Source organism: Chenopodium album, chromosome 11, assembly GCF_948465745.1.
Source record: "Chenopodium album chromosome 11, dcCheAlbu1.1, whole genome shotgun sequence".
In the NCBI taxonomy this organism is placed as follows: Eukaryota; Viridiplantae; Streptophyta; class Magnoliopsida; order Caryophyllales; family Amaranthaceae; genus Chenopodium; species Chenopodium album.
Window position 1 is genome coordinate 1965479 of NC_137844.1, and position 26122 is coordinate 1991600.

The window sequence follows — 26122 nt, forward strand, 5'->3', positions numbered from 1 at the left end:
CAAATGAAAAAAATACTTGTACTCATTATTAAGGTGAAAAAGTTGTGGATATATACTTTCTCTATTTCTTAATACATGCAACATTTAGATTATTTACAATTTTACATCATCCATATTCTAGTAAAAAACATCATATCACTAATATGTAAATATATAAATGTCACTGTTGTCAAATTAATATGGTCATAGCTATACTTTGATCTGAATGTCTTATACGGAGTAGTGAAATCCGAAATGAGTACATAATCAGCATAATTGTGGTGGTAAAGCAATACAAAACTTGGTATCTCCTAAGGATTTATCAAAGAATAGTGTGGCAAGACTGCCTTATAAATATATACTTCATAAACAGATGTTTAAAATTACATGAAATGAGAGTACATAATTAGCATAATATAAATATATACTTCATAAACAGATGAGGAAGCTAATTTCCCACTTATTTGGCGTTGAAGCCGAGCAAATGTCTGAATGAATTATCCTAGCCTGGGAGGGCAATCCATCCGCCGAACATCCTTTCTAATCCTACAAAACCTCCTAAATTCTTGATACTATCTTCAAATAAAAATTGTCCGGCGAATCTTGAAATAAGCCCTACTCGACGTATTAGTCAGCTGGGGGAGGTTATCACTCGTCCACTCCCCAGTAAGAACGTAAAAATACTACTGCATTTTCACCTCACCAAGGGCTGTTTGTAACTTTATATGCAGAGAGCAGGATGTACACTCCTTGGGCCAAAACTGTCACCTCTCAAGTTCACAAGGCCTGCACAAGCATTAGCCTGGAGAGAAAGGAATTCACAGGTATCCAGAGCACCAAGAATTCGATCCAATACTACCTATGCTTCCGACAAGAAGCTAAATCCGGTATTATCCCGAATGAGAGGAGGAATTTCAATTTTTGAGATACTAATCTCCTCTGTAGATTTCGCCATGTCATCCACTGAAAACGGTATACTGCACAAAGAATATAACAAGTCAGCAGTCACATTGAAATAATTGCAGGAAATGAGAAACAGGACATGGCCTGGGTGGGTTTCTCAGCTTACCTTGAGTCGTCATCCAGTAGAAAAGAACTACTGACAGCATTGTTAGAATCTTCTGTCATTAACACTCTCATATTCGATATAACCTACAGAAAAAAAATAGTGCACATTGTATCAGCTAGCTAATATCAGAACCATTTTCTTGGTTCTCTATTTACCAGAAGGTAGAAGCTCTCGTCATATTGCCATAAAGCCGACTTTGAGGTTACATATAGGATTTGTTAGTTATGCAGAAGACTACAAAACCAGAACTATAACAGCAAGTGACTAATGAATAATTTTTATCAGATTCAATGTTAGAGTTTCATGAGAGGCTAGATATGGTGTCTACTACCAAAAGGACAAGTAAAAAAAATTTGGAATGGAGATAAAATTTTATCAGAAGGATTATGATGATGAAGTTCTTAGAAATTGCTGAGATGCTTACCATGGACCCTAATACACCTCGAGAGTCTATTTGGGTGGGTAAAACCATCCAATATACCTTTAAATGGTCAATTTACCCGTTTACAACTTCCACCGATTTCATAAACTCAAGCCATCCACGGACATTTATGACAACATATAATGATCATACTTGGTTCCAAACGACATTATATGACCCTGGGATGTATTCAGTGGCGGATCCAGGATTTTACGGGTGCTGGGTCACTGTCTCCCATCGACCGCATACAAATCAATATTTAATACATAAATATTGTTAAAGCTTTTTTTTTTAAAAAAAGTCACTCCAAAAATATTAACTATCTCGTGGGAGAGGAGGAGGATTTGTGATGGTCTGACGGATAATGACAAATAACCAATGAAATTACCAAAAAGATTTAGAATGACGAGCTTTAACAAGTTACCTAGTAAGAACTAAGAAGGTAGGATTTGAGGGATGAAGGTAATAAATAAAAAATAAATTTTAACAAGTTGCCTAATAAGAACTAAGAAGGAAAAAATACTAATAAGGTGGGATTTGAGGATGAAGTTAATTAATAAATTTAAAAATAATAAAAAAACACACACACAAAAAAAAAAAAAAAGGAAATGCTGCTCATGGGAATCGAACCCATGTTCATTCCCTAGAAAAGATATGCCTCAACCACTAGTCTACTGAGCATATATAATTATTACCTGGAATGTTTAATATTTATAAACTTTTTGCTTTTTTGCTAGGTCACGTGACCTACCATGCCCAAAGGTAGATCCGCCACTGGATGTATTACCTAGTATCTTAAGACTTTTCGGCACCGGGTTTCAAAACCTCCAAAATTGCTCAAAAAGCGTGGATAATAGCCTTCGATTTTGGAAAATTTAGACTTTTTTTTGGGCCGAAAATAAAAATTGCCGAGATGTTTACCATGAACCCTAATACCTTTTGGGAGTCCAATTGGGTAGGTGGAACCATCAAATTTTCCTTTAATCATCCAATTTACCTGTTTTCGTGCACGCCTCTTGTATAGGCTATAAGCTTTCATGGGGTCTTTATGTAGCCGAATAATGGTCATATATGGGTCGAAAATATTATACGACCTCGGGATGCATCCCGTATTGTTCAGTGAATTTTTTACACCAAGTCTCGAATATTTTTTTTTTTTAAAAAAAAGAAAAAAAAAAAACCCTGGGAAACTAATTGCTGTAAAAATAATCCTCAGACCTGGGGTGTTGCAGCAAAACAAAGAAAAAAAATTCTAACCCCAATTACACGATACTTTGTCAAATAAAATATTGTTGGTGGCCGCATAAAACTTACTTCGGGAGACAAGCTATGTGTGCTATATTTGTCATCCCAGTACATAGTACTGATCCTGTAAAGCTGCTGAAGGCTAAGCACCTGTAGACAGAAAATTAGAACTGGTCCATAGTAAGAAAATTGAGGAAATTATTGTAATAGTATTCTTACTGAAGCATGAAAGTGCATTACTTACTGGGCAAAGATCATGACTAACTTCATCTAGAGTTTTCTGAGGCTTTTGATGAATGACCTGAATAAAGACAACAAATTAGACCACTTATTAACGCTTTTCCTCCTAAAAATTACTATCTACTCTTCTTTCCACACACCCCAGCCTTTTTTCTTTATCAAGCTGACTTATATATCCCATATAGTATGCGAAAGTAATAACTACTCAGAATGGAGATCACTAATTGATAGATTTTTGAGAGAGTGTAAATATGAAGAGAATTAATATTGTCTCTCCAAAAAAAAAAAAAAAAAAAAAAAACCATGATTTAAAGAAAAACAATACCAGAAAACCAATGGCTTGTCTAATATGCTTCAGCTCATCCCAAGCAGAACCTGCATACTGTCAGTTTGAATTTTGGCTAAGAAAATTGTAAAGGAATACAATAATAGCAAAGCAAAAGAGTAGATATTATAAAAGATACCTCCTCATTAGCATCAAAGCACCAATTTTCTAATTCTGCTAGTCCTGCCTTCACATATTCAGCATTGCTGAAAGAACAGCACTCGCGTCTCAACAAAAGGCTGGTCAACAGGCAGAATAATCAGGAAATCATCTTAAGTTACACAAGTAATGAGGAAATTCATTAACAAGTATCAACGAATCAAACCTGTTGAACAACTGTACATTGATAAAAGAGAATACTTGGGTGTATACTTTGCGCATAAGGAATGAAGGAACCTGAAAAGGGGTAACTCAGAATTAATAACACTCAACATGCTATGGACGTATCCTAGTTTTATACAAATATTATACATTAATTCATAATTAGGAGAGTAGTGTAGAGCACCACTTGCAAAATATTAAAAAAAGTGCATAGCAGTGGAAGATCTTTTAGAAATCAACAATTTAGTAAACATTAATTTCCTTACTATGCACAAATAACTATTGGCCTCTGAGTATTTTATAGATCAAAGTATCAAACATATTTATGCACAAGAGATAACATAAACATTACTCCTTGGCTCTAAAAGACGTTATCAATCATTTTTCATGTTAACATATTAAAGTTCAGAAGCACTTCAGCTCTTAACCAAGAGGCAAAATTTAACACTCATATAAGAAAGGTCATGAACTGGTAAAGGTATGACCATAAAATATTGCTAGGAAAAAAAAGGGGTGAAAACTCAAGTATATTGTATCCAATTAATAACCCACATCAGTGGTAACTAGCCTGTGAAAATTTAGACGTGTAATAGACTAGTCTACTGGGAAGGGGATTTTTCGTATTACACTTGGTAATATAAGGCTGTTATAATTAGCTTGTGGAAGAAGGCAGAGAATTGATTAGAGTTGAGAGAGGGCAAGGAAGTCAGATAATGATACTCCTTATACCTTACATCTCATTTTACTTGCCCATTTAACCAAGTTTAGTAACAGCTTTTTGGTCAAAACGGAGAAAGTAAAATAAGACAGAGGGAGTATATATAGAGGAGATTAGGGGAGGAAAAAAATAAGCAGAAAACACTGAGGCTAATATAATTTGCTCAGCTTGTAATTGGAGTATCCAGCGTCCAGTCGCTTGAAGGCCTGGGATTTTTAACAATATCTAATAATTTAACTAGATCAACTAACAATCGATTATCCATTACCCCCCGATTTCTCTTCTTCCCCAATTCTGTAGTTCATGTTTTCTGATCTGTACAAGATGTTTAAGTGTTGACAGATGTTACAGAGCAATGAAATTAAAATCGATCAGTTTGATGTTGAAAACAAAACACTAATAAGGTATAATAGAATAATCATGCAAAGAGGAACTGACATGATAAGCTTTCATCACACTGAGGTAATTGCTTAAACTCTGTACAATCCCTTTCCAGTGAACAAGCAGTGACTGGTGAGCTGATGGACTACCGAGAGTGATTGAAGTCACTTTTCTTGGCGCCTGCCAATTCATAAGGAAACTTAAATGAATAAATGGTGATATAACTTGACACAGGACCTCAGTTGTTGATATCTGCTAATATAAAAAGGCTTTGATGACGTAATGCTGTACAGAATAATTACCTGGATACATGAGCTCAACTGAGGAGATATCTCCTTTTTCAGGTTATCACGGATCATTCCATATATCTTCTCCACATATGCTGTTAACTGTTGTTTAAAAAGCAATGCAGGATATTTGGCTTCGATCTGATTCAAAGAGCCATCAGTTCCACCATTTGTTTCACCTTCAAGCGAAGAAAGATCGACACCCCGAGGGATTCCACGGAAAGTCTTGAACGATGTAAACAAAATCTCAGCATAAGTTACAAATACTTAAGAGTGAACAAATAATCAGCCAAAAGCTACTTTACCAGGGTCAAGTTTCTAAAAAGGCCAGCTGAAGGACGCCTCCGCTGCGGGGGCATTCCAGCAGCACCACCTGCTTTTAGTGTGCGTTGTAACAATAACAATAGGTATGACGTATTAGACAGCCAGTACGCTAAGAGGTCATTATTATCCTGAGCCTGAAATATAAGGCACTAGTAAGTTCATAAAAGCCTCATACAAGAAGTGGATTTTGCAACTTACAAGACACGTTCACTGTTATAGACTCTAACCTCTATCGCGTGGCCTATTGTTTGAATGATTCTGTCAAAAATGCTTGTTCTCTCCACTTCAAATGATCTCCAGTGCCGTAGGCATTTGTATATGATACATGCTGCAATTGGTCGATCTTCAGCAAAGCCAAGTTGCTGAGCTATACAACGGATGAGCAAATCTTGGTTCTCCTGCTGTTTATCATTGAGTGCTTTCTGTGCTCTACCCTCAACCTCAGCAGGATCCCTTACGACCATGGATGTACTATTACGTAGTTCCTAACACATGATTGCAATTTGACCCACAAAGTTAGGTGAACAGCTTTAGTAGTAAGAATTGATCAAAATGCAAATTTAAGAAGGGTAAAGTTTAATACCACATTTCTTGTACTTTCAGTTCTCTGCAAGCAATCATAGAATTATTTAGGTAAGATACTGCAACTAGAAGATTCTAAAATCTGTTGCGGATACAGCAGTGAATCACATTACCTGCATTAATGATCTAGAGCGTGCTGCCAAAAGCTTATTATTCTGTGCCATGGTTATAGCTTGTTGGCGAAGAACTTTGTTCTCAGATTCTAAGTTGGTAAGTCTGTCCTCAAGCCTAACAACAGAATAGTTTGAGCATCATGAATGTTAACCCAGCAGAACATTCAGATTCTTTTGTATGATTCTTCCAAATTTTCTTAAATTTATGCGGGTAGATTTATCCAATTAGAATAAAATAAGGATACATGAACAAGCAGAGAAAAGGGATAATATCTAGAATCATTAGCAGATGATAAATGATATTACAATGACAAATTCCATTGAATTCAAGCAAGCAAAGAAAAAAAATCCCTATGGTCACAATAACTAAAAATAATATGGTCCAAGGAAAGTTTAGAAAACCCTTCTTTGCTCTCACAGGGGAAAAACCTAAACTATGTAAAAGTAATTAGGAAAAAAAAAGGTCCTTATCAGAGTTTGCATTAACTTCTTGCACTGAAATATGGTCACAAACTCACAATTACTTGCCAACCAAAAGAGATTATTTCTCAAAAATTAAAGAGATCAAACAAGAAAGAGGATAATTTCCTATGGGTTTTTTTTTTTAACAAAAACTATCAGGAAAGAACAAAAAGAACTCATATATCCAAACTATCCACCACTACCTGTGGAAATTAATGAAAGGAAACATAAACAAAGTAGGAAAAGACAGATAATGGTATGAGCCTGAGTGCCTGACTATATTTCGCAATCAAGCTATAAATTTAAAAGAACCTTTGTGAGTTGGATTAGTCCAGTCGATCACCACAAGCAAAAGTGAGGCAAAAAAACTTAGTATAACAGAAATTTCCTTCCACATTTTGCTATGAAAGGATAAATATGATATTTATAGGCAAAATTATACATCTCAAGTTTTCTCCACTCAAAAATTGCATATTCAGGAGACAAAGAACGGTCAAAAGTGTGAACTAATATGTGAATAACCATAGCAGTTTTAAGAGTATAGACAAGACAAACCTTTTACATTCCATGTTCCAGATTAAGTTGTATAACGCAAGATCTTGCCCATAGATTTTCTGGAAATTGCTCTTCATAGAATCTTAAGTTCATTAAGCTATCTTAGGATGTAAGTAGCAGCCTACGTCTCCTCAATTCTACTAGTCTTAGGGACAAAGTGTTTTGTTAGTTTGAAAAGAAGGTATGTCTACCAACCCTGGAGCAAAATTTGTCAAAAAGGGAGTGTCTTGAATATTACTCAGGATTATGTTTGTCATTTTAAACCATTTATCATATAATTTTGTAAACCATGAACTCTCTTCCAAGATTAGTGTCTCCTACTGCCAAGGATGTTTTTACTAATGCTACAGACATCTTTAACCGGGCCAGAAATTTATGCACTTCACCTCTATATGGAATGAAAGCTTTTCCCACTGAAAAATTCCCCATCTTGTAGTCATGGTCGCTGCAGTAAACATAAAAGTTCACATGCTGCAACATCATGCAATGACCTTATATTTCAGTGATAATATAATAACAGGTATAAAGCATATTTATGCTTTCACAGGTCAGTTAAGCAAAAGCAGTAGTGGAGAACAGATAAGTTTCTTCAAATTTTCCATCAGAAATAATGTTGGAACCCTTATCCATTCCATCATGTAAATCAATCTAAGAGTGTTACTACAGGTCTACAGCAAATAACAAGCTCTGAGATCCCCACATCACTTGGTACTCTGACAACCATTTCACGATTTTCACCAACTCTAATCCCATTTGCTCCATCAACAATGAGCATTTACCTAATTGTTACCACCACTGATTTCTGCAATAGGAATTGGACACCTATTCAGATCAATAGGGGGCACCAATACAGATCTAGGAGAAGGAAGGAATGATGACTGATTGACTGATGAGTGCTAAACAAACATCGAAGGCTACAAGCAAGAAGAGGACAGAACAAGACAAGACTTACCAAAGGTGGGAGATCAAACAGATATAGAAATTTGATGAGGTTGAATCAGACGATGCAGCTTTGTGTGGCCTTCAACTGGTACTGGTGTAGGAGGGGAATATATCATCTTTCTGTGTAATATAGAAGAGCTTGTACAAGAAGACAGAAAAAGCTAGAGCTACAATATAGGCTGGAGCTCAATTTGATAATAATTCCAAAGGAGTGTACAGCTTCCAGATGAAAAATGGAGCAAATGAAAGACTATATATTTTACCAACAATGAAGGCCATCAAATGTCCGTCTTTAACGACTACAGCTACTGCTAGCATAACTTGAAAAATGAGAGATGCGAAGAGTAATATGAATAGACGAAAAATGGAAAAAAAACCTAAAGAGCAATGAGAATTATTCTGATGTGCTGTTAAATATAGGGGAAATGTATGAAAGAAGGCAATGATTAGCACAAGAAAGGCATCAAACTAATTTTTCATAAACAAAGATGTATATGGGTGGTACAGGGAATTATTTATCAATGTATCTTTTAACCTAAGACAGAGGCTACCTCCTAAACTTCTTCCTCACTTAGCTGAACCTTATAGAAGGTTCTACTATAAAACATATTTTAAACATGGTATACATTATGAAATTGCTTGGTATATTGTGTCTCAGTGACGAGGTTATAAAATTCAATGATTTCGATGTGAGCAAATGACAGTGAAAGGTTCTAATGGTTAGATAACAGAAAATCTGAAATTCATTTAACTTCTATGGGATCTGTACTCTTGGTCTAGCTGATGAAGATTTGGTCAGTATATATGAAGACATAGGTTCTACTAAAAGACCATGTTTCTCAATCCAAGGTTTTAAATATAAGTAATCAAAAAGCTAGAAAGAGCAACTTCCATCAGAAAAAGTCATTGAAGGCCCCCTCCTGATCACTTTCCCAGTTGTCAGCTCCTGCACAATGCATGCATCAAGAGAGAAAAAAAAAAAGACAAATATTGTTACTGATGGATATATCCTATACGTAAGAAAGTTTAAGGAAAAATAAAACTCTAATCAATACATCAGATGATTTTTTTAGAATTGATATGGAAAAGACTCCATGTGTAAATGAATGGAGAATCAGTAGACTTCATTCCCTAGTATTGACTTGAGATGCATTCTGATCTTAACGCTCTACTATTTCTGGCAAAGAGCAGAAATGATCACACTAGAAAAGCTGAGCTAACCTGTAGGTCCAGCATGGGAAAGATCTTGAACTACCAGCTGGAAAACATCAGGATTCAGGAAGGACAAGTTTCCTGGACTTGAAGCAGGGGCTTGAGGAGTTAAGTCAGAAGCAGAGGATGAATCGTCAGAAGAAGAGGAAAAGACACCACGACGAGAATCTCTCACTGTATGCTCTGAAGAACAACACAAGTTTGATGAGGCTTGCAAAAGCATTTTCAGCTCCGAGAATTGGCTGGACATGGAGAACATCATCCTGAGACATGCTAAGTCACATCTATTGTTAGTCAAAAGACAAGTATGAAGTTCTTTCAGTCACCTGCAATCATCTTCTTAACCTAAGCAAAGATAGTTTGTACTATATAAAAGGAATGTTTTCCTTCTCACAATTCCCAAAACATTAATTAGGAATTAGGAATTTCTTTGACAGTATGAGAGGGAAACTGTCAGGGTAACTCGATTAAAAAAATCATAATCTGGTCCAAATTTATCTCAAGTTCAATTCGACCAAAAAATATGACAATAAAATCTCACTTAGGCCCTAGTGGGACATATGAAAACAGTTTTAAAATCCGATTAAACAAAATAAAAATCAAGCTGTGCAAAGATAACTTCCATGACAATAAAATACATGCCCAACAAAAAGGGGAAGTCATGAAAGAATAGATGTACATCAGGAAGGAAATAAAGGTGCTCAGAAAGACATTAAAAATGGACTTCACCTATATAACATGGGGGCAATCAATTCACTTGACATCCAGGAACTCAAATACTGTTTATAGGTTTTGTCAAAAAATCACGGAAAAGTTCAAAGTTGCCAAGAATTGTAAATACACTTTTCCCTAACAGATCATGTACTGACATGCTTCCACCTCTATAGCAAATTATTTCCACATTTTGACATATAGCTTTTGTTCATCCTTTCTAACCAGACATGTCCTTGAATAAAACACCTAAATCCAACAGTATTCTACCAAGGACAAATAAATTGCCACAAAAACCAGACCTAACAGACAGTGCACAAATGACCATTCAACAATACTCTCCTTACCTTTGTGGCTTTGTGGAGTTTTGCCTGATTGCCAGAACCAACAATTCCTTTTAAACAAATACATGACAAAAATCTTATCATTTCTAGCTCCATAAGCATAAAAGAAAACCTTAGGCCCATACTCATGAGCTTTATGCTACTTAAGCGAGCTGCTAAAGTAGTCATTGCTTCAAATCAGCAACTTCTGCTTCCACATAGGCTTCTAAAATCTTAGACCTACTCAGAGAAGCTGTTGATGACTTCTTATATGCAGTCATTTATAAATATAAAAGGAGTCAAGTTCCATGGCATATGTTTATAATCCCAATTATCACTTCCCACACAATAACATTCTTTCTATATACCATCCTAATCACCTACAAAGAGAGTACAGAGCTCTAAAAAAGCCCTGAATAAACTATCAACCTAGAACACATCAACACAAGATATCCATCACCCAAGATTATATTAATAGCTTAAGTTATTTAAGCCAAAGAAATACTTCCTCCATCACACAAAACTTTCCATGACATATTTACCTGAACCAGAAAATTTCTCCAATTTTCACAAATATCTAGTCAAGGACTCATGGCAAAACCACTGGCTGAATCACTCATTGTGGCCAATTACTGATAGACAGACTAGTACAACCATAGATTGAAGGCCTCCCAAGAAAATGTAGTAGTGCTTAAACAGGGAGAGGGGGTGAAATATAGTACGGCCAAACTTGGAACGTTAGACATTTTTAATAACAAAGGGTGTTGTGTGTACGAAAAGATGTGCTATGAACCCTTCTCATCTTCTCTCCTCACTTACCCTTCCTAGGGAAAAAAAGTCAAAATGAGAGCATATTGCATGCCTAATGCAAAGTAAGGCCTCTTCCATCCATCTAACCTACAAAAGACTCCCTCAACCACCATACCATGTCCCATAATTTACTTCTTTCATAAAACTCTAACACTCAACCATAGAGTAAAACTAGAAGAGTTTACTAATCCAAAGTATAGTCAAAGATTTGCAGAAAGTAAGCATATTGCTACATTAGTAAAACTATACAAGCCATCTAGGAGAAACAAGAAAACACCATAAGCACATTGGAGAGAAAAATATCATCACCTTCTAATTTAGTACAATATATACAATCATGCTAAAATTCCAAAGATCATTCAAATCAAGACATCCACCACCAAAATGATAGGAAAAGGAAACAAAGGGCCTCTTTGCAAACCTTAAGAACTTCAAACCACTTCTTGAGGCCTTTGTCAACTACTACATCCATTTTTCTTACTGACACTTTGTATAAATGGAAACCAAGGAGGGGAGCCACCCATTAGAGTACATTTACTAATATGACGACAGATAGAGTTTATAAAGTGAGATAGTAGATGTTAAAATTGAATAAACTTATAGAAGGTTACCATATACTTCCTCCTTTTAAAAAAAGATGACATGTATTCCTTCTAAAGAAGTTTCTTTTCAATTGACAAAATACTATATTGGGAAAGTTTTAAGTGGTTAATGTTAACTCTACCCTTACTCTTCTTTCCTTCTCTCTAACAGATTCACATGTCTCTCCTCCCTAACCCTATCTTTGTCATATATCACAACCACCACCTCTTTCTCTCTCCTCCCCTAGAGCCACCACCGCCACATTTACTCTCTCCTCCATGGGAGAGAAGAGCAGGTGAGTGCAGTGATGGTTAACCATGGTTAACCAAACAGGGGTGGCTGTGAAGTTGAGTGTGAGGGTGGAAGATGAAGGTAGGAAAAGGTTGATGGGTAGAGGTTACTATCTCATATGCCTTTTCAAAAGTAGACCAACCTAAAAAGCTACAGAAAGATATTATATTGATATGTGGTTAAAATTTATCAGCTGGAAGAGAAAGAAAAAGAAAAAAAAAAAAAATCAAGCTAGCTTTATACACTGTTTGCAAGGATGTATTTTTAATTCAATCTCTATCTTACTTGTTAACAATTAAGTTGGTAAATCGAGTGAATATTACTATCATAAACTTCCCAACTTTCCAAGTCTAGCTTATAGTATACAGCTAAACTAATCAAATTAGTTAAGATCAACGATCATTTGGAATGGGGCTTTGCTATTTAAATGAAGAAAACCTAAAGATCTCAAAATAGCCTAAATTTACAAAGCAAAACATAAAATTACCTATTAAGAGAATCTTGAAGTTGATGAACTCTTCTTTCTGTTTCTTCTAATTTCTTACTTTTCTCTTCACTTGATTCATGGGCTTCTTTATATATCCTTTCCCACTCGTCAGATCTTTGTCCTTCTGACTCTAGTGAGACCTGCATAAATTGAGGAAATCCTCTAAGAATCTAAGAAAAGAAAGAAAATATTGCAAGCAACAGCCTAAAGGGGCAAACCATCTGCAAATGCCCCCTGAAAATCTGTTAATAAATCCCATGATCCTAGAAAATATGAGTATGTCATTTGAAAGGTAGACAGCATGTTTATACGAAGCTGATGAGCTATGCCAAGAAATACTGACAAGATAAATTAATAGACCCAGCTGGTGACAAAATATACCTTTAGATAGTTTATTTCTGCACTTAAAGTTTCAATTTTTTCAGTATCTTCTACAGTAACATGAGTTTCTTTGACAACAGATGCTGCCTCTATGACGGCTTTCTGAGAAGCCTCACGCTCCTTGACAAGCAATTCATTTGTCTCGTCATTTCTTCTCTGCATGTCTTGCAAAGATTGCTGTAGCTTTGCAATTTCTTGCTCCTTAGACTCCTCAAGGTCCGTCTGTATAGAGCCACATCAATGATTCTTTTGAAGATTAGAGGTATATATATGGATTTACGAACTGACTAAAAAATTATCTACGGTCAAGTTATCAATCAGTTCCTAGAACGCCAAGTTCAAAGCATATTACGGATACCAGAAAGTCTATAATGAATATTACCCATAATCGTTTTTCAAACTGTAGACGCCACGTGAGATCTTCTACCTTCTTTTCAAGTTTATCCTTTGCTTCTTTGAGTGCCCCGGTTTCTTTGGAAGCCTTACAAAAAGGAAAGAAACAAAGGTGACAAATACATCAACAGAATATTGATACCTGATGTAAGTATAAAATTGATGGGGTTCGGAAAAAATTAAACAGAACCAAGAAACTCCATCTGACCATCTCGCAGCTTTACTCTATAAAGAATACAATATTCTCTACTAGCTAGTTAAAGTGCTTACACATTGCTACTTAACAAAGCACGCTGAACATATCAAAGTCATCATAAATTGCATCAATTTGACCCTTGTGACTTTGAGAACATCAAGAAGCAAAGAGGGGCAGAGGTTGAATTTGTAAAAGAAAAGTAGTGTATTTCCCTTGTAAATATTGAGTATGAACTAGTTTCTAACCCCAACCCCAAAGAGATGGCCATACCCAAGTTTTGTACCAGCTGGATGTGCTACACAATAATGTTCCAAGAGTAATGATTCCAGACAGTCTGACAAATCTAGGTTTGTTTAGGCTAACCTATTGCATTTAATCTGGTGCATTGTGGCTCTTTAGTACATTTTGAGACTATTTTTATACTTACACCCAAATAAATATGATATACACTTTATGCTATGAAAAAGCATTTGTACAAAGATAGTGATACTGAATGTAGTCCCATTCCTTATAAGATGTAACTATTACAAAAGCTCAATTTAGCTAGAATCTAACTGCGAAGAAAATTCTAGATTTAATCCTGATTTTAATGAATAGCGTCAAATTTAATTATAATATCATATCATCCCAAATTCAAATCACCTAGTTTAAACTAGCCATGTCTTGATTAAGATGTTTGTAAAAATCGGATTTTAATTGGAGCCTAATATACATGTAGTCATAATATATATAAGCCTCCAAAATACTTTGCCATTACCTACGGAAATTCAAATCTCGAAATTTATGTGGTATTTTGAAACAGACATAAAAGAAGAAAGCCTAAACATAAAGATGTTATCATAATTACTGTAAATATCTAAGAACAAAGCATACACATACCATTTTCAACTTTCTCAATTCTTTTCGAGCTAGCCGCCCCCTATATCTGCATTGTGTAAGAACTGCTGCCCATTGTAGCTTCTTATAATAGGAACATGCTAAGTGGCATCGCCAAAAAGCCTGTGATTATTTGGTCAAAAACAGCCATTACTTAAACAATTGTCAACACACTTTGAGCAACTAAAACATGGATATGTAACAACCTGCATGATCTTTGCTGCTTTTGCTTGCTTTCTAAATCTGAATTCATTGCGAGCAGCCAAGATCCTTGACCCTGTTTGTAAGGTGAGTGCCGAGAACTGCACTCGTGTATAAGATTTTCTGGACAAGTGTCTACGCAAGTTCCTCTGAAGTTTTATGGAGGCTGCCTCTCTTCTCAAATTTTCAAAAAGATTGCAAGCAAGTCTTCCTGCAAGGATGAAAACAACAGGGAGAAGAGAAAGATGAGATACAAACACAATGTCTCACTATGGCGAAAATTAGACTAATTGGAAGCTATCATGTTATCAGATTTTAAAGAGGCCTACTCCTCCATAGTGTTTGTATATCAACGGCAGCCATGCGCAAAGCAAGAAAATGTTGACGGGATATATGAGTTCTGATTTTCCTTTGAATAGTCCTTGCAGCATTGCTAAGTTTCTCTGTTCTGCGTGCATCCAGCTCAGCCATTTGACCAGCTCTCAGAAAAACTTTTGTTTTCCCAATCTGCAAACCATCAAATAGTTAGATATGTGAAAAGACTGAATAAAAACCCCTACAAGAAAAATAGTCAGTATTCTGCGGTGGATCAAAAAATTCAAGCAATACTCAAATGAAATCACTACAGGACTAAAGAAAACAATAGTTGGTATTGTCATCCATATACACAGAGTATATCTAATTTTAAACCTTACAAGTATGCAAACAGTGACTAAGAGTAAGGGGGGAACAGGGGCGGGGGAAGTTGGTCAACTTGATCACAAACTACAAAATTCTTTCATGATCCGCAACTTTAGTTTTTCCTTAGTATGGCAAAATATTTAATATAAGAATACAAAGCTTCTATTCCTCACAACCTTCAGGAAAATAATATAAACTATGATTAAAATAGCATTGGACACCAAACACATATGGCAACGTAAAGTCATGAAAGGCCTGAAACACAATGTGATAACTGCTTTTGGATCCAGTATTGTGCCGTTCAAACAACTGTGTATTATAAAAGTACAACCATACAGGCAATCTGATTACATAAACAGGAAAGGGCACGGCTTCGAAATTATTGAAGGAGCACAAGTTTTAAACAAGAACTGGATACGTCTGGTTAAACATGCACATTGGCTTGTAGACAATGACTAGTTTTGCAGGTTTTATTAGTTATCAAGCAGGACTAAGCGAAATGTTTCATCTACTAGGCAAAAATAAAAATAAAAATTAAAAAAAAAAAAAAAAAAAAAAAAAAAAAAAAAAAAACAGGACTTCAGATATCTTTTCCATATGATCACAAGAGAATTTAGTCTGATGAGCACAATCATATAGACTTTAAAGAATTATTACAGAACTTTGTACACTGATTGTGAGAGCAAAGTAACAAGCAGCTAATATTGACGAAATATTGAAGAAGGGTACAGGGTAATCATTCAGTAACCTGGTAGTTAGTTAAACCCATCTTTTCCAAAATCTTTGAGCATACAACCTTTTCAGCATCACTGGACAAAAGCAAAGTGCGCAAAACTTCAATTGATTGCATTAAATCAACAGGAATTATGAGAAACTACAGGTATATCAGACACATACTTTTCTTTCACAACTTCCGGAGCAAGAAGTTTAAATCGATTAATGAATTCAAAAAATGTCCGACGTGTGGGATATCCAGCGCAGCTGATCCTTATTGCTTCTAGAACACCCTAAACAGAAGAATCAGTACAGAAAGATAATTAAAAAAAATTAAACGATTGATTAAATGGTAGCTGGACTGATATTGTACTCACACCACAACGCAGTTGCTGCATGACATTCATATTCTCAAATATAGCAGGCTTAAGAAGATTATTTGGCTTTACACATCTGATGTAGTGTGGTTCTGTAGAATTCAGTGTTTCCATCAGTTGTTGTAGTTGAAGCTGGATCAAAATGCAAAATGGGTAAGTTTCAGTATGTACAGAAATCATAAGTTCATTAACAAAGAAAAATTACAATCAGATACCTTAAAACGAGAAGCAATAGATGAGAACTTAGAGGATTTGGTTGTCTCCTCAGCAATTACAGGGAAGAGGCCTGCCACAAAAGAACATTTGGAAGCACTCAACAAGTCCTGATGTTCTGGGACGACATAGTCCTTGTTCTTGTCCAGAAATTGATCAGATTGATATTGAACCTTAAAAGGAAGGGGGGGGGGGGGAATACAGAAGAACAATAATCAAACAAAGAAAAAAATATAGTAAGCCAGAAATTAACCAGCTAGAGAAAAAGATTGTGGAAATCCAAGTCACCTCTCCGGCATAATGAGCAATAGTGAAATCAGTACGGGATAATTTTGGCTTGATGAAGCGCTTATTAGTCTTAAAAGTCTGATATAACTTTTGCGAGAAGGTTTCATGAGTTGACTTTGGGAACATACTGGAATAGTTCAGCACAAAGAAGAAGAAAACAAAATTCAAAAACCAATAACATACTAGCTTCCTCTTGTAAACATCAGTGACAACCCACACGACAAAAATAAAAGTGACCAGAAGGGAGAGAGTATATCTTACCAAGCCTCATCAAGCAGTGCAACAATACCTCCAGGTTTCTGCATAAAAAAATAAATGATAATTTTCAGGAAGATTTCACTTCCAACTTCCAAGGGTCCAAACACAGCTAGAGAAAAACATATAGCGGAATCTACTACTTGCAGAAAGAGGCAAGAGCGTCAATAATTTCTTACAAGGGTACCTACACGACTTACTGGAGAATAGATACTAACTTCACAGGAAGGATGCTAATATGCAATGCACAAAAATCTTCTGCCCCAGGTTCTAAACTGACACTAGGTGATTTTTATCTTTGTATTTTTTGGAGGGATGAATACCCAAAGATATTAGATTGTAATTCAATGGTATAGACAGCCTTCTTAATTACTGTACATACTTATACAAGCTATTATGTCTCATACAGCCATACACGTCAACATGTTATCATATCTTAATAACTGAAACCCTTATAAAACGAACTATGCTTGCATCCCCAACAAGGCATATGCAATGATTCTTCTTTTATAAAACCTATATAAGTATCATCTTCATTACTGTGAAAGAGATGATTAAAAAAATAAAAAGCCATTCAAGCAGCTGACTCAATATAATCCACTGAAACGTTTTTGACAACAATTGCAACAGCATAGCAAATATTGAGCTATAAGGTCCACATCATTGGGACACAACTAGTAACATGTAACAATCACCTTTTCAAGAAGATCCAAGACATCCTGGTTATCCACAAATTCAATATAGCTCCAATCAATTGCTTCCTTTGTGTACTCCTCTTGCTCCATCTTGAAAACATGCTGAAAACAATGACAATATATGTTATGCAAAGTAGAATTTCAGAGCGCTGAAAATACTATTCTAAACAAAACCCAATTATAATATGCAATCTTGTTACCTGATTGAAATGTTGTTGCAGCTTTTCGTTTGTGTAATTGATGCAAAACTGCTCAAAACTGCATAGCCATAACACAGAGGAGTGAATTGGTGAAAGAAACTAGTTTACCTCTTTAATATTCCCCCCTTTTACCTATTAGTCTTGAAGCTTTCAAAGCCATAAATATCTAGGACACCGATCAAACACTTGGAGTTAGGATCTTGACCAATTGATTTGTTGATTTTATCCACCAACCTTTGTGGAATAAAAGAGCAAGTTAGCCAAAAAAATGCTTCAGCAGTTCAGCTTAAAAAAAACACTATCAATCACCAGCTATAGGCAATAAATATAGAGAGCATAATCACATCAAGGCATTACCAATCAAACAAACGGGAATATATTGTTTTTGCTAAACCATCTCTGCTCACTGTTGCGGCCCCTGGGTCAAGGCTTCTCTTTATTACTTCTTCAGGGGTAATCATTACACGTTTGCAAAGAGCATCTTCCAAAGCAACAGGATCACACCTAAATTAACAGAGACATCAAATATCACAGCAGCCAAAAGTGAAATGAGTGCATACATCATGAATTTAGCAATAACTTGATCATACATGAGAAGTTCAGCGGTTGTTTGAAGATGGAACTTGGACTTATCATCCTTAGGAACCGATGAATCAACTTCTTGACCCTTGGAAAACTCTATATTACCAAGATGAAGAATAGCAGCAACCACTCTAAAAATTGCATCCTTCATATAGAAAAATGAATGGGAAAAGAGAGATTATTTCCATGTATATTGGCATATTCAATGAAGCATCAAAGGCATAAAAATCATAATATACCTGTTCTTCCTTACTTATTCCAACTATGCCCATTGCTCTCCTTGTAGCAAGATAGTCTTGAGCATCATTTATACCAACTAACTCATAGCAATTTGATTGATTCAGATAGTGAAATGATTTAGGATCTCCCAGCTTGTACTTCTCCACTTCCTGTTATATATTTTCAAATAATTCATTTACTAGAATGTTACCATCTGAAACTTCAAAAAGTACAAAGCTCAAGCTGCACCAGATTTTTTAATACAGACCTCTTTCGGTGCTGCACATAGAAGATAAAAGCAGTGATAGTTACGCTCAGGATCTGATATTTGGCAAACACGAGATCTTTCAAGGAGATATGTCCTGATGGCTGCTCCTGATATTCTTCCACACTTGTCAAATTGAATCTCAACGAATTTACCAAAACGACTGCAGAAGCACATTAGGAAATAATTAATATCATACATGACTTTAACATTGAAAAACCTGGAATTTGTGCACTTAAAATACAAACATGGAATGACTTGACAATTGAGACCAAAAAAAAAAAAAAGGAAACAGGCAAAAACACTACAAAAGGATACCTGTAGTGCTTCTGACAAATGATTATTTCAAATCTTTAAATTGCTTTTAACCCAACAGACAATTACTACACAATGGAATGAACAGTGTCTGCAGATAGAAAGAAGTGACTGCAATAAAAAAAAAAAAATTTTAAAAAAAAAAAAAACAAACCTTGAATTGTTATTGCGAACTGTTTTTGCGTTGCCAAAAGCTTCAAGAACTGGATTCGACTACATTCATAACAAATGCCATAGGTAAGTTCATATTAGAATATGAAGAATAACAGCTAAGGGACCTTTGGGGAAAAAATTCACATACCAATCCTTATGGAACAACTGCAGTGCGGGAACTACAAAAGGCAGGGTGATAGACATATACAGCCAAACTATTTTTAAACACCGTACCATAGTTATATACTATGCATTTGAAAATCACCAGTAAATTTCATGAATATATCATGATGAAACCCAGTGTATGAAGCTAAATTTCACATGCCTGTCACCCATAATTTTTCTCTCCTCCATTTGCACTCTTCTAAGCTACTCTGGTTCCTTCCATCCTTTTTATTTTTCTCTACTATGTCTAAAATGCATTTCCATTCCCTGCACCTTATGCATATCCCTTGCATCTTCCTTCACGATAATTATCAAAAGATGTCTCACCAGTCAACAGCAAAGCAAGGTTGTTTTCAATCAGGATTTCTCACACTTTCACACATGTCCAGATGCTACTCTAACTAAGAAGTGAAAGCTGAGAGGTGCAAGAGTGAAGACAATGCAGGTTGTAATCAAACTAGAATGAAAAGAAAGAATTTGGCGTAGTGTCCATTTTGGGACATCTAAGTATCTAACTATAAATGTCCACTATCATGATTTCACTCTATGAAAAAAATTAAAAATAAAATATGAAAACAAAAGGTATACCTACTCAGATTTTGATCTACGGAAACTTCGGTTTTCACTTGTTTGGTTAGTCATTATGGACACTAATAGTACATAGGGTATGCCAACTCAGATTTTTGATCTGGCAAGTTTTCCACAATTAACATTAATTATGAAAACAAATAAGGACAAATATAGCTAAGAGTATTACAGATATCAATTTACTTCTCCATGTAATTTCCAACTTTACCAATATTTCCTTGTTAAAGCTTGATTCCCAAACACATACTTATTCTACATTTCACAGCTATTCTTAATCTCTATCCCCAACCTTAAAGTAAGGTTCGTGAAGGGACATTCGCACAAGTCTGTTTTCCAATTAGTTGCCCCTTTATTACTACCAAGTATAAAAGTTTACAATCCATTCTCTTTAGATGTCCCAAATACAGATTTCACACTTCTATTGTTATTAACTTTTCCTTTTCTCTCTCCATCACATCAATATTATATCAATCTTTTTTTATGGCATTGCCTTTTCTCTCTTTCGATCCACTTAAAAACATTGTATTCTCATCACAGCTACCATTAATGTGCAAAGAAATTAACATGCCAAGGAGTATAGTTCACTTCCTTAACCAATACATCCTTTTAGGCAGTAGAAAAAAGGAATTACATCTTTTTACATAGTTCCACAGAGCAGTTAGCATAAGAAAGTGTGTGTGTGTGTGCACGCGCATGTGCTGCTCTTGTTATTGTGGCAACAATTTTCCTAAGTATTGGCTTGAACATCAGCCCAGGTTGAGGTTAGCCTTCTTTGTTTCCTATAATTCTTTACCCAATTAGCATTCTTTTAGCGTTTTAGTAAAGTGCGCTCTTCTGCTAACCTCATAAAACTCTTTTCCTATGAAATTAACTGTGAGGTTTGATTACACACCAATGCCATGAAGACAGATCAATTATCTACAGTTAACTCTTACCTCCAAAACTTGTTGCTCAACAGTCCGCCCCTCTGTAGCAGCACGACCACCCAAATAGGCAAGGTATCGCATAAGCATTTTAGTAGTCTCTGTCTTGCCTGCCCCACTTTCGCCACTAACCAGAATGGAATTACTTTTACCCTCATTCATCATTGCCCTGTAGAAACAAAGTGTGAGTAAAATTCAATAAGATGTTAAGCAAAAATTAAATATACAAGAAAAATTGAATATAAAAATAAAATAAAAGTAATAAGATATAGCCTAAAAGAACAATAAGATAACAAAATCACCTAAAAGCAACATCACCAAGTGCAAATACATGAGGACTGAGCTCTCCAAGTGCTGCCCCTTTGTAGTGGTTCATCATTTGGGTGTCATATATATGGGGCAGTCTTTGGAATGGATTTACCGCGATGAGAATATTTCCAGTGTAAGTCTGCCATGATGTCAAAGAGTATCATACGATATTATAACAGAGCCGGCCCATAGCTGCAGCAATTAATGATCTTATCTCAAGGATGGACAAAAGCATATGTTAGACATTGATTCAAAAAAATCCTTACATAGATTTCATTTAGAGCATATCGAGTTCCTAAATTCTGCAGCACTCCAGGCTCATGCAAATAAGAAAGCTTTGTCATGTCATCAACTCCACCATCTGGAGCTTCCACGTCCTTTGGATAAACTTTCGATTGATTTGCCAAAACCTGCTAGGCATATTACAACAACAGTTATAATGAATTCTAATATATAAACACCAAAATTTCCGTTCTTGAAAGTTTGACTCGCTTCCTATTTTTGGGGTGGTTTAAAGTTCAACTCACTTTTACTCCATTTCATTTTTGGCAAATCCCTTTTACTATCTTACCCTGCTTGACTCACATTATTTACACCTTTCGGCCTATAACTAAGCAGCAACTAATACTAGTATACTACAGTATAACGTTCCTTGACTTTACAATCGTGAGCTTCATAATCTAGGTTAGAAAACAACTCTTAATATTGTTGTATGCCTAGGGATTGCAGTGTCTTTATAGTGTCAATGAAATCAATATTGCTAACATGCTTGTAGCCTTGTAGTATCAGTGTTGTTCAATTGGTTAGGGTCATAGCACGATATTTAGTCCAATTGCCAAATCATCACTTACGTTGGAAACAAGCTATGCCTTATATAAACCCAGATATAGTTGGAAGTACAGAGTAAATCAACAAGGTTGATACATAACATAGCATGCAATGCACATTGTAAAACCTGATTTACAAGCTAAAACTTAAGATATGGTAACAAATTCCTGACAATTTTTTACCTAAACTGTCAATCAACTTCATAAAAACTATAGATTATATTAGCATTTCCTAAGAAACATATGAGTATTTACAACAATGATCCAATTTTCTAATAAAATTATATTTTTACCTGCTTCCCATTTGAAGTTTTGATTTCAAGTTCTTCGCCATTGATTTTTATAACTTCTCCATCAACCCAGCAAATATCTGGGTCTTCCACCCATACATGAGACCCCACAATAATATTCACCTTAGAACCCTGCAACCAACCATCAATGGCAACAATCAACAATCATATTCAATATGATTAATACTTAATAATTAATTAACAGATCAATTCATCACAATTCTAAGCTAGTTAATAACCAATATCATCCAACAATTCAGCAACATAAACAAAATTAACAATACAAAATGTATAAATTGAAATAAATTACCATTTTTAATAACTTTTTTTCTGAATTCCGCTGATTAATTCTAAAATGTCTCTCACAAATCCCTAATTATTCCCATTTCAGACACATAATTTAAAAATCACCAAAAACCAATTTCTCATTTTTCATTGATGAAAAAAATTGAAAGCTGAACCCTAGGAAATCAATCGACGGAAAAATAATGGAATTGAATTGGGGAAATAGGAAGAAATTGTGATGAATCAGAAGAAAAAAGAGTAAAGTGTGAAGAAATTTTAGGGGAAAGAAGGAGTAAAATTGAATGGTAAAAAAAATGAATAAAAAAACTGAAAAATCGGAAAGATTGAAGAAATGGCCTAAAAGTTTTGCCCATTTGTTGGAACTTCGTGGCTGCCATTCTTCTTCTTCCTCTGCTTCTTCTTTCTCTTTCTCTCTCTCTCTCTCTCTTCTCTCAAATTTATACGTTTTGGAACCACCAACAACCATTACGAGTACTAAACTACCAAATTAAATACTGAGTATACAAAGTACTCCGTATAATTTTTTTAAAAACGGTCTTTTCATCAAATGTCCGTAATTATCACTCAATTCACCATACTCATTAATAGGCCTGTACAAAACTATCCGAGAATCCGAAAATCCGATAATCCGATCCGAATTTTTGGATATCCGATCCGAGTTTTCATTTCGGATCGGATATCCGATCCGAAAAAGCGGATATCGGATGCGGATTTGGATATTAATTTTCAGAATTTCGGATATCCGATATCCGAAAGATATCCGAAATATAAAGCCTAAAATAATATAATTTTTAAATTGTTCATATAAAACTAACCATGTATTATTAACTTATTGTAATATTCTTAATATATTTGATGATAATATTAATTGCAAAAGGACTACTATTTTTGTTAAAATATTTTGTACAACTTAGCGATAAAAAAACGGTAAAATTAGTGAAATTTAGAAAGTAATTATAACAATTTTACTTAATATTGGATAATGGATATCCGAAGCATCCGATCTGAAAATTTTGGATATTCGAATATCGGATATCCGAATTTTTCAAATCGGATTTGGATATCAATTTTTGATATCCGAGTCTTCGGATATCCGATCCGAAATCACATTTCGGGTCGGATATCCGATCCGTGAATAGGCCTACTCATTAAGATTTCCAAATTCATTATATCGTTAGTTCTATTTTATTAGAAAAAATTGATTTAAATAATCTAATCTAATGTTTGTACGATCTTATTTTATGAACAAACTAGGTTAGATCACGTGCCATGCACGGTAATTTCAATATTTATCATTAGTTTAATACAATTATTTTACTGTAAAAAATAATATCAAATTACAAAATAGGATGAAAGTTCTGTAATTACGATTTTTTAAAATCATTAAAGAAAACGGAGGAAAAAATACATACACGACTAATGAAAATAACTATGGATTACATTACAAAGTTATAGAAAAGATTACATTATTGTATTATATGACTTTGTTCCCGTCATAAAATAAATAAATAAATAAATAAATAAATCTTTGTTGAATGTGTAAAAATGAATATACTTGCCAAATAGAAAAGAAATATTATTGTAAAGTAAGTACTCCGTATTAAATTAAATACTTCTCTAAGAAGCTTTGGGAAAAAAAATAATATATAAAATATATAAATAAATAAATAAACACCTTTTGGAGGGAAAATTTTTAACCAGGTTATGACAAATGTCATTTCTGGTTTCGCCTTTAGTATAGGTATATGTATTGATGATTCAAGTTACACAATTTGAGTAACAATCTATGTTATTCAAAAGACATGGATGTCATTTCACTAGTTAAAATGGGGGCAAATTAGTCAGGTCTAGGTTAAATTAAAGAAAATGGAGTTAAGGTGAGGAAAAACTAATGAGAAGGAGAAACTGAGATCTTCATTACTCAGGTTGAGCAATTTTTCAACAATGGAGGGAACACTTAGGGTTAATGATGCCCTTAATTTACATATTTTTCTTAGGATTTTTCGGTAAATTCGGCGGCAAAGCCACCAGAAGTTTATCGCCAAAAGTGGTGTGTTCGTTGGGGTTAGAGTTTGTTGCGGTGTAAGTAGTACGATCTATGTTGTGGTGTTAGGTGAATTATTCCATCATTGTTATACTCTTGCAGACAAGTGAAGAAGGAAGAAGAAGAAAGTGATGAAGAAGGAAGCACTACCATGCTCAAATTTCAATACTAATATTTACAAGTAACAAAATTGCCAATTGAGTATTTGTTATTAAAATTGAGTAACCTAAGCTACCTCTTATTTTATTAATCTGACCTTTTGATTATTCAACAACAATTTAAACTTTATGCATTTGTCAAACAGGTCACTTAACCTAAAACAATAGGTCACCTACCACGTATCAATTTTTCATTTGTCCAAAAATATATTTTTCCAATTTTTTTTTTTAAAAAAACTTTTAAATTTTTAAATAAAAAACTATTTTTTCCCTTCCCCTCCCTCGCTCCCCCCCCCCCCCAAATTTTTTTCCTTTCTTCTTCATCTTATTCCGTTTCCACCTCCATGAATGCACCACCATATGCCTCCACACCATTTCCGTTCACACCACCTCCGACAGACCGACAACCCCTGCTTCTATCTCCACCATCGGGATTCCCTTTCCTCCTTCCTTTCTCTTATCTCTCACAGCTTGTCTGCGTTAGCAGACTAGGCACTTTGAGAGTGGAGGAGAAAGGTAAGGGAATCCCCAAACTAAAAGTGTCTCTAACAGGGTTTGATTCCACAACACCTTGGTGTTTAGTAAGTGTTACATTCATCAAATGCGTCCGTGTTTTACTTTATTAAGTGTTAAATTTCTTTTGGCGAAAAAATACATTATAAATTAAAATATTATATTTTTCTTTTTTCATGGTCACCCAAATCTACTGTTACTTTTTTTTCATTATTTATTTCCTCTCATATTCATTACTTTTTAATAAATTATTAACCATGTGTAAAAAAAAAAAAAATATTAACCCTATTATTTTTCATTTATAATTTTTTTGATAGTCATCTACCTGTCTTATCTCTTATTATATTTAAGTCAATTAAATTGTCTAAAACTATATATCGGTTTTTTTTTTTTTTTTTGAGGAAAAACGGTTAGAAATATATTCATAAAGATCAATCTCCGCCAAAGACAAGAGGATTTGTGAAAACAGTTCAAGACATACATACTCATCACAACCTCTCGAGTTGTTACACTTATTAAAATACGGATGAATTATTTAACATCTATATCTATATCTATATCTATATCTATATCTATCTATACTTCTATACTTAGTATTTAAAAACATAAACCACA

At 34.7% G+C, this 26122-nt stretch overlaps 1 protein-coding gene across 1 annotated transcript; it reads right to left on the reverse strand.

Annotated features, from left to right (window-relative positions):
- Positions 1 to 264: 264 nt before the first annotated feature.
- On the reverse strand, positions 265 to 23225 carry LOC145567125 (myosin-9-like). Its single transcript, XM_081626364.1, has 38 exons — positions 22797 to 23225; positions 22490 to 22618; positions 21636 to 21779; positions 21363 to 21508; positions 21073 to 21229; positions 19386 to 19444; positions 18920 to 19079; positions 18672 to 18821; positions 18441 to 18577; positions 18208 to 18354; positions 17983 to 18084; positions 17851 to 17908; positions 17651 to 17752; positions 16962 to 16999; positions 16701 to 16827; positions 16415 to 16585; positions 16200 to 16331; positions 16006 to 16115; positions 15857 to 15917; positions 14757 to 14934; positions 14433 to 14638; positions 14230 to 14349; positions 13144 to 13242; positions 12762 to 12983; positions 12381 to 12520; positions 6006 to 6120; positions 5894 to 5917; positions 5538 to 5795; positions 5292 to 5444; positions 5002 to 5211; positions 4757 to 4879; positions 3605 to 3675; positions 3419 to 3518; positions 3280 to 3336; positions 2959 to 3015; positions 2784 to 2864; positions 1049 to 1131; positions 265 to 956 (listed from the first exon to the last, which is right to left on the reverse strand). Exons 1-38 carry the CDS (start codon positions 22797 to 22799, stop codon positions 839 to 841), a joined length of 4548 nt encoding a protein of 1515 aa, XP_081482490.1. The 5' UTR covers positions 22800 to 23225; the 3' UTR covers positions 265 to 838.
- Positions 23226 to 26122: the final 2897 nt, after the last annotated feature.